Source organism: Capsicum annuum, chromosome 3 (assembly GCF_002878395.1).
Source record: "Capsicum annuum cultivar UCD-10X-F1 chromosome 3, UCD10Xv1.1, whole genome shotgun sequence".
Classification (NCBI taxonomy): Eukaryota; Viridiplantae; Streptophyta; class Magnoliopsida; order Solanales; family Solanaceae; genus Capsicum; species Capsicum annuum.
Window position 1 is genome coordinate 218,975,028 of NC_061113.1, and position 13,363 is coordinate 218,988,390.

The 13,363-nt window shown below is 32.4% G+C and overlaps 1 protein-coding gene across 1 annotated transcript; it reads right to left on the reverse strand.

Moving 5' to 3' along the window:
* Window positions 1-9,088: 9,088 nt before the first annotated feature.
* Window positions 9,089-12,853, reverse strand: LOC107863230 (protein DETOXIFICATION 35). Its single transcript, XM_016709053.2, has 7 exons — window positions 12,333-12,853; window positions 10,643-11,268; window positions 10,363-10,419; window positions 10,046-10,284; window positions 9,829-9,947; window positions 9,597-9,683; window positions 9,089-9,335 (listed from the first exon to the last, which is right to left on the reverse strand). The coding sequence occupies exons 1-7, from the start codon at window positions 12,618-12,620 to the stop codon at window positions 9,198-9,200; spliced, it is 1,554 nt and encodes a 517-aa protein (XP_016564539.1). The 5' UTR covers window positions 12,621-12,853; the 3' UTR covers window positions 9,089-9,197.
* Window positions 12,854-13,363: the final 510 nt, after the last annotated feature.

A 13,363-nucleotide genomic window follows, 5' to 3' on the forward strand; every position in this document is an offset into this window, starting at 1 on the left:
ATACATATACAAATATATATATATATATATTACTCATAAATACATATGCACAACTGAAAAATACATATTCTTCTATTACTATGAAGTAGGTAAAATATTGCTACTTTTGCTATAAGTTGTAATTTTGAAAAATTGTTGCTATTTATTGTAATTATAGTCTTAAGGATGCTAGTTTCTATAATTTTTCCATTTTAAAACTTTTTCCAATTTCAAAGGTTAATGACTTTTAAGTTTACACCAAAAAATATGTTCTTTTTCCTTTTTTATCTTACCAAGTTTTATTTATTATTATTAGATATTAAAAATTTTTATTTAAAAAATTAGTAAATGATAGTTTTGTCAATTACGAAACTTTCTAATTAAGGGCAAAAAGTCTACTTCGCTTTTCTAAGGGTCTTCACATTTTTAATATATTATAGATATAGATTATGGATTATAAATTATAGATTATAGATTATAGATATAGATTATAGATTCAGGATGATATTAGAAACATCTCTAATGTTTTACTTCTTAACACAACTTCTTGCGGTATACGATATTATACTTGTTTTTCTAAGTTTGATTTCTTTATAAAATTTTAATTTAATATTATTAATATTGAAGAAAATGTATTTGATTATTTTCTGCACCAATATATGTAGTTGAATAGTAAATTGTGTAAACACCTTTTACACAAATAAATAAAATAATTTTTGTGTACTAAATTTTAAAGATAGAATACTTTTATGTCATAACTATATATATTTTAAAGTTAAATGACGTTTATGTTTTAAGAATACTGAAACCAATTTTTTATGTGATAGAATCAATGTTAGGTAATAGCAAGTAAATTTTACCTATCTTTGATTTGAGTTCTTCAATTTTTCAATTCTTTTAATTTTCACTTACAACATGCTTAGTGTAGTTCCACGATTTTTCATGCCGCAATTATTTTTTTAAAATTATGAAAATAAAAATGAGAATTAATTACACATCAAAAATATTAGTTCAATTTCATAATAATTTAAAAAAAAAAAAAAGACATAAGAGGAGTAAAAGTGGTATAGAAAAATTACACACATTAATCATTAACTGCTTGAAAGCGAAATCTAATCTTATTCTTTATCCGTAAAAGGATGCTCTCGCATAAGTATAACTTGACATGTCTCTGTCATAATAAAATATGTGTGTACATATTTAAATAATTAAGTCACTTAATTAAATATAATTTAAAAGACAAAGAAATATGAGTCGATAACCTCATTCAACAATGTAATTCTCTTTTAATTCAAAAATTATTAATTAGAGTTCATAATAAATATTAAATTTATTTTTTAAAAGATGATGATCAATAAATATGTAAAACTTCAACATTAATAGGTGACTCCATTGGGTTGTTATAAAATATGATTGACACTTATGAATTGTATGATTATTTTGATTTATTTAAAGTGTTGATGTCTAAAGTGTTTGGAGTTTTTACTATCGTTACTACAATATTTTTTAATTGTGTTTAAATATTTATTTAAACGTAATAATTTATAAAATTATTAATTAGAGTTCATAATAATAACAAAAATAAGTAATGATTCTCAAGTGACCAAATCAGCATAACATATGAGCGGAAGACTATCATACTAACGTGTGACTTACTTGGGTTGTTGTTAACTAGAGTCGATACTCATGAACAATTTGATTTTTATAAAATATTTTCAAATTGCATTTAGAAAACTGTTCAAATTATGTAGTTTAATTTTCTTAAAAATATAATAATTAATATATGTCAATAAAGAGATCAGCTCATAGTGTGACGGTATTGTTATAAAATTTGGGTCATTGTGGCTAAAAGAATTTATTCTTTAAGTTAATAACCATATTGAAAAAGGACATTACTCTTACCCTGTATTGGAGAGAAGCCACATAGGAATATTTATTGTAATTAATTAATTTATTTTTTTAATATTTTTTAAACATAATTTGTGAAATATTTCAATAACGACAGCTCAACACACTTTAGAACTGGTAAATATCGACAGATTATAAAAATCATGCATATAGTTCATATGTGTCGAACCAAAAAGAGTGATACATAAGTGTTGATCGTATAAGTATTTCGCTTTTATGTTATGCGAATTTGATAAATTATGAATTATTACTTATATTTGTTAGTAAGATGACCTCTAATTAGTTATTTTTTAATAATTATGCTAAAATAAAATTAAACTATATATTTGAATAATTTATAAACATAATTTGTGAAATATTTTAATAATGACAACTCATGACACTTTTGATACAAGCATAAAGAGCACAAAAGAGTACAAGACATTATCAAAGGTTCAAACTTTGGAATTGACAAGTGATTGAAGGCCTTTTGGAGCATTTTGAAGCCTTTTTCAAGAGAAGCTATGAGTAGAACCTTTACACTCAAGAGGCGCCTCAAGTGAAGGGTATAGAAGACATTTTACACACTAAAGTCACACTTAATAGGCGCCCCATTTCCCTTATTCATTAAGGGTATTTTTGATATTTACTATGTAGTGGTATAAATAGACAAATTAGCTTATCTTTTCATTAGACTTTGATGAATTGATTGAGTATTAATCAAGTTGTATTTTTCTTTCCTTAGTGTAGGGCTTGAAAAAGTCATCATAGTGTAGGTCTTGGAAAAGACATCGAAACTAGGGATTAATATATTTGATGGATTTCACTTGTATTGATCAATTAGCAAGAAAGATGTGATTGAGGAGTGTGAATTTCTTTGGTCCACCTAAGAGTGTGGTGTTATCTCTCATTGGTGTTGTCTGTCTTGGTTTTTGATACACACTTTGGTGCTATTCATTGGTGTGAGTGTATGTCTCACTACTCTCCCTTTACTTTACGTATTTCATCTTCATCTCCCTTTCTTCTAGTTGCTATTTTTTTTATTTCTTCGGGCCTTAATTTCGTTTTAGTAATTGATTTTTGTATCATTTGGTATCAAGAGCCATGTATTAGAGTTGTTCCTACAACGCTAAGCCTTAGATCTAAGAAAATCTCATAAAAAAGGAGTCAAATCCAAAGAAAATCACAAAAAAAATAGATCTTGTTTTGTTTGTTGTAGATCCAAAATTTATGTGTTAGATCTACTCATTTTTAGTTTGTTTTAATAGTTTCTAGTGTTAGATTCTTGTTCTCTAACACTTAAAGGGTCTAAATCTAAGTTTAGAGTAAAATTTGGTTGAATTTGAGTTAGATCCACCATTGTTGTGCCTTATTTGAAGCTTTAGAGATAGGATCTCATTTTTTATCATCTTGTTTATGGTATTTTGTGGCTGATTTTATGTTGGTTGTGTTTGTCTTAGCCTAAGGAACCTAGATTTAAAAGAAAATCCAAATTTGGAGTTCATTTGATAGAGGGTCAAATTTTGGTCAACTCTTGAATATTCGTCTTGTTCTTCAATCTTCATCATACCTTGTTGGGAAAGAATATTCAAGAGGTGCATTTGATCCAAAAAGGTAGAGGAGAGAGGGTGTACTAGTTTTTAAAGGCAATTTTCAAGAAGCTTCCTAGTCTTGCCAAAAGAAGAAAACAACAAAGACAAAGGGAATCTTCAAGTACAAATCAAGTACAAAAGGGGGATCATTGTTTTTGAATTCATTTGAAGCTCTAAAAAGACCTTCAAACCTTCAATTTTCCCTCCCAAATGAAATTCTCCTTATCCTAAAAAGTGTTTGGCCGAGACATGAAGTTTGGAATTAAATTTTTTTTACAAAATCAACAACCAACCACATTGTGCCACGTCATCACTAGTTGATCAACCTAATTAAGCTCTAAATTAGATTTTTTAGTTTCTCATTTTTTTATTCTAGTTTTTTATGTGTTAAATTCTATCACTAATTAGAAAACTAGTAAGTACCTACTAGGTTGGTAATTAGTCTAGAGTTCGTTTATTTCGTGTCTTCGGTTTTTATGTGCTTTTCTCATTTTAAATTCGTAGTGGTTTGTTGGTTCAAGTTCGTGCATCATTTTATTTGAGTCATATCAAACAAAAATTAATTTCGGACCAAGGCATATTCACCACTCAATTCACTTGCCAAGTATTGCCAAGTTTTCAACACTTGTGAAACCAAGTGAGAGGTAAGATCTGAGTGTGAGTGTGGTGAGGCTTTTGTACTAACTTGTGTGTTTGTTTTGTAGGTTTTTGATTGTTTGTTAGGTACAAGGAGCATGGAACCCACGGGTTCAAGTACACAACCCCTTGGTAATGATGTTGGTAGAATCATCATGGCTCAACTTGATGCCATGAAACAAAAGATGGCAAAAATGGGTTCAGATTTGGGAGAAATAGAGGGACATGTAGGATATATGAAGGGTTATATGGGATCAATGAGGAGTGACGTGATTAAAATGAAAGTGGGGATTGATAGATTATGTCTACCAAAACCTCCACAAGTTTAAATCCCTCAAAACCAAAGATTCTACATTTTCCCAAATACAAAGCCACCAACCCAAATCCATCCTCAACCGAAACTGATACCTCCTTTCCAAATTACACTAAACGAAGACCCCTTCATCCAAGTAGAAGACGAGGGAGAGTTAAAGCCCAAAGAGTTGGCCTCAACATGGAATAAAAATGAATGTTAAGGTACAAGAAGGATGTGAAAAAAGAAAGGGAAACCATGGGTAGTAAAGTTACAAGGGAAAAGAAATGCTTGATTGTGGATCTTGTCCACAAAGAATCCTTATTACTCATTAACCCAAATATTAACATTTTGCCTAGTATTTTCTCTTCTCATGTACAGGTTCAAGACCTTAGAAGTCCCTAGGAGAAGACCAAGGAAGTTTCCTTCAAGCCCTTGGCCGAAAATTTTGGGATAAGTGATGAAGAAGTGAGTCCAAAGGGAAACCTTGACATATTTCCTTGTAATGTGGAGAATCAAGGCTACCCTAATGCAAAACCAAGTGAAGAACACACTTTCCATGATCTACAAGGTAACAAAGCTATTCTCTACACTTCTAGAAACTTGAATTGTGGTGATGTGGCTAGTAGTGGCCGAGGTGGAGTAGTTTCAGAATTGCTTAGTGTAGGAGTGTATGAATCTTCCTTTTGTGATGCTCTTGGTGTTGTTAGGTTGCATAAGGACCAAACTCTTATTGTGAGTATGCAAGCACTAGTTGATCCTTTAGATGACAAAATTGATTCTTTTCGTAAAAATGATTTGTGTCCATCTAGTGATAGCACTTATAAATTGAATAAGGTTCCATTACTAAGTGGCAAGAGTATTCACACACTAGTTGGACATTATGAAAAACAAGTGAGCTGCCCTATTATAAATCAAGGTGAAATTAGTACACTTTACACTCCTTCAAGTGTAAAATGTTGTGATGTGGCTATTAGTAGCCAAGGTGATGTGAATTCGGGATTACATAGTGTAGAAGTACGTGCTTTTTTTCTTGGTAGTTCTCTTATTGTGTATAATGATCAATGTGCTTATAAAAATAACTCAATACTTCAACATGTGAATGATATGATTGAAATCTCTCGAGTAGGTATTGATGCTTGTAATGTTGATCTAGATAATGAGTATGGTCCTTTGAACTTGTGTGATGACATCCATGATATTAGTCTTGTTCATAATGACCATGTGTATGTCAAAGTTGTGAGAAATACCTTGGGTGATTGTGGGTTTGATTCTCTAGTAAAAGGAATGGCTAACCTCGGCTTAGATCCTTGTCTATTTCTTTTATTTGATCCCGATATACTATAGGGGTGGGGAAGGTTATGTTTCGAATTAAATTCCTTTTTCCTTAATGTCTCTCTTAACCATGTCCTTTGTGATGCTTATAGTAAGCATTTCATGATCATAACAAAGTATTATTGGTTTTATTTCAAATATGTACCCCCTTGGATTGATAGACTAGTGAAAGGAATGACTCCTCTTGATTTAGGCCCTAGTCTACTATTTCTATTTGATCTCGATGTACTTGTGGGGTGTGGGAGGTGTAGTTTCGGTTCATGCTCATATTCTTTTAATGTTGATGCTATTTACTTCTTTGGTATCCTTTATGTTAAGTTTTTCATGTTGAATACCAAGGATATGTGGGATGTTAAGTGTGAACAACCATGGATTGATGATATGAGTGAGGTACTAATACTAACCCTCCTACCAAGAGGATTGTGTGCTTGTTTTGCTCTCTCTTTGGTTTTGCAAGATCTGAATTTGAGGACAAATTTCTTTCAAGATGGAGAGGATGATACAAGCATAAAGAGCACAAAAGAGTACAAGGCATTATCAAAGGTTCAAACTTCGGAATTGACAAGTGATTGAAGGCCTTTTGGAGCATTTTGAAGCCTTTTTCAAGAGAAGCTGGGAGGAGAACCTTTACACTCAAGAGGCGCCTCAAGTGAAGGGTATAGAAGACATTTTACACACTAAAGTCACACTCAATAGGCGCCCCACTTCCCTTATTCATTAAGGGTATTTTTGAAATTTACTATGTAGTAGTATAAATAGACAAATTAGCTTCTCTTTTCATTAGACTTTGATGAATTGATTGAGTATTACTCAAGTTGTATTTTTCCTTCCTTAGTGTAGGGTTTGGAAAAACCATCTTAGTGTAGGTCTTGAAAAAGACATCGAAACTAGGGATTAATACATTTGATGGATTTCACTTGTGTTGATCAATTGGCAAGAAAGGTGTGATTGAGGAATGTGAATTCCTTTGGTACACCTAAGAGTGTGGTGTTATCTCCCATTGGTGTTTTGTGTCTTGGTGTTTGATACACACCTTGGTGCTATTCATTGGTGTGAGTGTATGTCTCACTACTATCTCTTTACTTTTATGCACTTCATCTTCATCTCCCTTTCTTCTAGTTGCTGTTTTTTTGTTTCTTTAGGTCTTAATTTCATTTTAGTAGTTGATTTTTGTATCAACTTTAGAACTGGTAATATCGATACATTATAAAATAGGACATAACCCTAGATAGGAATGCGTGGAGGTCGCGGATAAGGGTAGAAGTCTAGGGTGAGTGCATGGGTTGAAGCAATTAGTTAGGAGAGTCCCTGTTTAGCCGGGGTAGTAATCGTAGGACTATGTCAATAGGTAGAAGCCGCTAGTCAGGAGATTTTGGGTGTAGTGGGTGGCTTTGGTCTGTGAGTGTAGATTACTACTAGGCGGGTGCCCTATTTCAGATTTCGTATGCCTTATTTCTTATTGCTTATGGCTCTTAGTTCCCCTATTTCGTATTGCTCTGAGTTTTATTTTACTATTTCCGATTCTTTACTCCTGTTAAGCCACCCATCCTGCTTCACGTTTCATCACGACTTTGTTTACTATTCTTTATCTTGAGCCGAGGATCTATCGGAAATAGCCTCTCTACTTCTTCGAAGGTAGCGGTATGGACTGCGTATATTTTACCCTCCCCAGACCCCACTGTGTGGAAATACACTTGGCTTGTTGTTGTTGTTGTATAAAAATCAAGCATATAGTTCATATGTGTCGAATCAAAGGGAGTGAGACATGTGTTGATGGTACAAGTCTTTCGTCCCTATGTTACGTCGGTCTGATAAATTGTGAATCATTACATATATTTGTTACTAAAATAACCTCTTTCTTATTTTTTAAGTATTATGTTTAAATAAAACTAAAAAAATATATTTAAATAATTTTCAGGCATAATTTGTAAGATATTGCAATAATGACAACTCAACATACCTTAAACCTGATGAACGCTGACACTTATAGAAATCATGCATATAGTTCATATCTGTCTAACAAAAGAGAATGAGCTATAAGTGTTAATCATACAAGTCTTTCGCCCCTATATTACATCGATTTGATAAATTATGAATTATTACGTATATTTGTTACTAAAATGACCTCGAATGAATTATTTTTTTAATTATTACGCTTAAATAAAATCAATATATATATATATATATATATATATATATATATATATATATATTTCTAACATAAGTTTTAAAATATTGCGATAACAACAATCAACACACTTTACACGTGGTAATTCGATAAATCGAACCACTAGTTCAGTAACCAAATTATCATTATAGATTATTGATTTCGGTTTGATTTTGAACAGTCGTAGCTAGAATCGAGACGTTATGTTCAAACTTAGAAAATCCGAACTAAAGTACTGATTGTCTTTCACTGTCACAAATAAAATTTTGAGATCTCTACCTAATTATGTTTTCTTAACTTGAAAAAATGTAAAATTATACTATCTAAAGTTAGGAATTTCTACCTAATACGTTTTCCAAAAATACATTTTAAATATGGATAATACTTAAACAAATGTATTTGCCTATGAAAAAAATTATTGAAAACATATTTGCTAGGAAAAATTGGCTATGAAAACAAAATTATGAAAAAAAAACACTTTCCCATCAATATGGGAATTAACTAAGATTAAGGTAATCAATGTATTGAAAATAGGAGAGAAAGATATATATTAAATTTTAAGCTAGAAGGGTAAAAATACCTAAAAGTTAACTAGTTTATAGTGTGAACATAATTTTTTTCTATTATGACTATGGTCAAAAAATTGTGGTCAAAAGAATTTTTCCTTTTTTCTTTATGTATGACTTATGAGTACACGTCTCTAAGCTGTAAATGAAAGTAAACCAAGCCCCACGTTATTATCTGCCTTGTTCGTTAGAAATATTTATATGTCTCTTGAAGATGAAGATGGAGAGGGTGATTATTTTTGGCTTGAGAGCCCTTGAGAGAATGATTGTATTTTGGGGGAAGAGTTTGATTTTGTTTCTTTAATATTCATCAAGCGAAGATGAAAGTAACAGAAGCAATGGCACTAACCTAACACAATGCATGCTCGTCTTTAATTTTAGCTGCATTACCTAAGGCTCAGTTTCATAGCGAAAGCATTTACGTTTCTTTTTACCAGACGGTGCTGCAATTTCATTTTCATCGTTCAATTCTTATAATTTATCTCATAGTATTTTCATCATCTGATCAATTTAATTCACATGCCTTTAAATCACACCGACAAATTCTATTATACCTTTGCAAGGGTAAACAACTTCCCAAGAACACCGAACATGGATTACCGGTGCATTTTAGGCATTGAAACAGAACATAAAATAGAAGTAACAAAATTGTCAATTCATTCATATCTAATTAGTAGGTTCTGTCAAAAATCATACACCGGTAAACAGAAAAACAAATAAGAAGATGTCGTCATTCATCTGTATCATGCATAGATCGTAGCTCTTAAGCCCTTGGGAGATTTGGGAAGTGGAGTTCCCTTCGGAGATTTGGGACGTGGAGTTTTCTCCGTTTCTATGTCTTGACCTCCCCATATTCGCATGCGCTCTGTCGTCTGCTCGACCTGCATTTCCATTTTGTTATCAGTATAGAACACTCAACAATGGCTCAACAAAAGTACATAACATAACAAGGGTTTTAAGTCTTAATTATAAATTTTCAAAGAAAACAGAGAAAGTATTATACTGGTCTTATTGCAATGATCTTGATACATGTATTTCGAGCTAATAATAAAGATTTAATGCGTTTTACAGTGTAATATTATATTGAATCCGAAATGTATTAAGTGCTTAATTGGTTAAAGAATAACCATTAGTTCACATACCTCTTTATCCCAATCAATTCTGTATAGTACAACTGAGAGTAGCAGTGTTTGCAAAGCCAGTCCACCTATCATTCCTCCCCATAGTCCCTACAAGAGCAAATCCAAAAATAGGGACAGATTAAAATTCCATTGACTGTAAGAGATACTAAAACAAATCGGTAGTTCTCTACAACAGAAGATGCCAAGAAATGCAGATAGAGATACGGAACTTTCAGAATGAGGATTTGTTTACCATGACTCCCAAGTTAGCCACATAACCAAGAAGATATCCAAGAGGTATACCAAAAACATAGTAAGAACCCAAATTGATGTAAGCCACAAGACCTTGCCATCCACCTCCAACAGCAACACCTGCAATACAAAAGTTGGCCCGAAGAAGATTATTTGAGGACTATGGAAGAGTAACACTCTCGTAAATATAGAAATAGAAAAATTTGATAAAGCAACACCTGATATCACAGGTTGAACACTGTTGAGAACCATTGTTATTCCAAGAAACCAAGCAAGCTGAGAAACAGCTCGTATCAAAACCTCGTCGCTGGTGAAAAGAATGGCAAAATGATTTCGTGCTACTAATACTACAATCATGCAGAGTATCCCAATGAGAAGTGACTGAAACACTGTGACATAGACGCTGTATTTGGTCGCCCTGGGACGTCCTAGCCCTAGCTCATTTGAGACCCGAACACTGGGAAAGCAACAATATATTAACACAACCTCACACACAAATGAAGTGCACATTTGTGAAGCTTTAGGACTTCATTACCTTATGGCAGCATTGACTCCAATGAAAAACATTGCTTCCCATCCATCGACATTTATGCTGATAGACGACAACAATTGACATGAATCTCGAGCACACAAAAATTTCATTTCATTCACAAATAAAAATAACTAGTAGTTGTTCAAGTCAACTAATATACAGTCTAAGCTTAACTTACCTACCTGACTGGATGTTAGGCTACATTTCAACGAGCTTAAGTATTGCCGAATAAGTATCTTATGCTAAATTGCTAATTTAATGGTAGAAAGGAAACAAGACTCACCAAATAGAGAGGGATCCAACTGCAGTAACTGCATCTTTGAGATGGCCGGTGAGGAGAATAATACTCATCATATACCAGGTTTCTAGGCATAGCATAACAGCCGATTCAATTGACAGTCTAACAAAGGCCCATATCTCATTGAATGCCGACCAAGACCATCCCTTCCACCCATCCTTGCACCAAAAAACTACGTAAGCAAATTGAGCTAATGCGTTGATCCAGCCTATGAGATTAAAGGATATAGCTGCCCCAATCAAACCCCAATTGAACACAAAAATGAAGAGCCAAAGGAGAAAAGCATGAGACACGAGAGCCACAAAACCAATCCAGGCCAGCACGCCAACTTTACTCTGGGCTTGAAGAAATTTTGAAGTGGGAATATTGATAGACAAGGAGTATAACTCAGGTATGGTAAAGATGGCAAACTTTCCAGCAACAACAGCTATATCATGATCTTGGCCAAGGAGCTTAAGTATAGGAGTCGCGAAAATATAGAGTGGTAAGAGAACGAAGGTACTCAACAATAGAATTATCATCGAGCGCTGTGTATAAACTCCAAGCATGTGTACTTGCCCAGCACCAAATGCCTGCCCACAGAGCGTCTCCAGAGCACTCCCCATGCCTATCTACACATAGATTACACATACCCATATAAGAAACTAAGGGGTCATAAGAACAGGTGATAGTTCTGCATTACTGATACATTATTCCATTTGTATTTAACTGATACACGGTTTGATTTTGATTATAAAGCACAAAATAACTAAAGCAACATAATACTGCAAATACTAGTTCAATGTCTAACTAATACACGATTCGCCTTTGCCTGTAAATCTCCAAATAACTAATGCCACCTTCTGTCTGGTGTATTATACAATGCATTGCTACTACTGACATAACTTATGAACAAATTCATGTACAATATTTCTTTAAATAGAATACAGAATAACATTACATTTGATAACAATAACTAGACTGATGGGTTTAACCAACTCAAAGATACTACTCCCTCCGTTCACTTTTACTCATCAGGTTTTGCTTCTTGAGGGTCAATTTGACTAATCTCAAAAACTAAATCGAATTATATTAATTCAATAGTTTAAATTGCAAATTTAGATGTTTGGAAACTATATGCGAAACATGTAAGTTGCAATCCTTCGTATATTAATATGATGAAAACATACATCATATAGTGTTGGTTAAAATTCATACAGTTTGACTCTCAGGGAAGCAAACGTGATTAACATGATTTGTCTAGTTCACTTTGGGCCAAACCTGCACGGTTTTGCACAATTAACCAGTATTTTCAACTACCAATATGGATTTTGTTCACACACCCAACATAACCACTACTCCCTCCCGTTCAAAAGGAATGATCTAGTTTAAATTGACACGGAGATTAAGAAAATAAAGAACACATTTGAATCTCATGATCCTAAATTAAAGTTATGTTATCAAAATGTCCTTTATTAAACATGTCATGTGAAAGTTGGTATTAAAAGAATTGTCAAATAAAGAAAGGATCATTCTTTTTTAAACACAAAGTTGGTCACTTTTTTTTTGAATCGGAGGGGTACATAACAACCCTTTATCATTATTCAATCGCATAATAATCCACTTTAAAGTACAATTATTAGAAGTAGTAAATATACCAAAATGTGCGAGTAAAAGGAAAAAAAAGGGAACGAACCATGAAACCGAAAGCAAAAGTGCCAATAACAGTTTGAGCAACAGAAACAGCAGAGAGTTCAGTTGGTCCAAGATGACCACAGAAAGCCACTGTAATAGCATATAGTCCGTATTGGCATACAATATTGAAAGCTATTGGACCTCCAATCTCCCACAACTTCACCGTTTCGGTCCAAAATAGAGCCCATATTTCTTTCATATTCAAAGTCCTAATGGACCGGTAGTCACCATCGGACCCGATGAGCTGATAGTGGTCGACCGAGAAGTCATCTAGCAATGGTGATTCCATTACTATTGACTAATTGGAAAAGTGTTAAAGGTCTTCGTTTTTTGTTAGCTCTGATGAATTGTTAGTATGTAATTTATTCAACTGGTAGATGGAGACATCGAAATAATAAAGAAATGTGAACGAGATATTTCTTCTACTGATAGGCAAATATGTTTAAATAAGATAGCAGGAATACTACTTTTTCCATGAAACAGAGCACATCATTTTTTATAATTTTATGGCACGTGTTTGACGAGTACAACTTTGTAGACGTTTCTCCATTAAAATAAAATAAAATTTTGAGTTGAAGTTGGAGTTATACTTAGTTATATCTTTTCTTAAATTTTTTTTTTAGATTTTTGAAAAAAAATTAAATATGATTTTATGTCTTCAACTTTTAAAAATTATCAAAATCAGTCAACTACTAATTTATCTACTAACATACAATCAAATATTGAGAAAATAATTTATATATCTTCAATTGATAAAATAATTAACAACAAACTAATTATTATGCTTGTTATTCTTCTAAAATTTGAATAAAAATATCACAAGCACGAGCTAAATAAAAATATCTAACCATAATCGATTGAATAGAGAAAATATATTTTGATAAATATAATTGATAGATATAAATATATTTTATATATTCTTAAATTTATTGATGAAAATTCTTAATTACTTTTACTTGAATTAATTATTTTATTGAATTTAATATTTTTTTAAAAAATTACGGATGGATTATTTCTGAATAGATCAGTGCT

What these genes read in the sequence shown, in the direction of transcription:
- LOC107863230 (XM_016709053.2), bottom strand. Translation starts at nt 12,620, where the DNA reads ATGGAATCACCATTGCTAGATGACTTCTCGGTCGACCACTATCAGCTC. An exon ending in GTTGGATCCCTCTCTATTTG is followed by an intron (nt 10,420 to 10,642) that starts GTGAGTCTTGTT and finishes GTCGTCTATCAG; the next exon opens with CATAAATGTCGATGGATGGG. An exon ending in GAATTGATTGGGATAAAGAG is followed by an intron (nt 9,336 to 9,596) that starts GTATGTGAACTA and finishes ATGGAAATGCAG; the next exon opens with GTCGAGCAGACGACAGAGCG.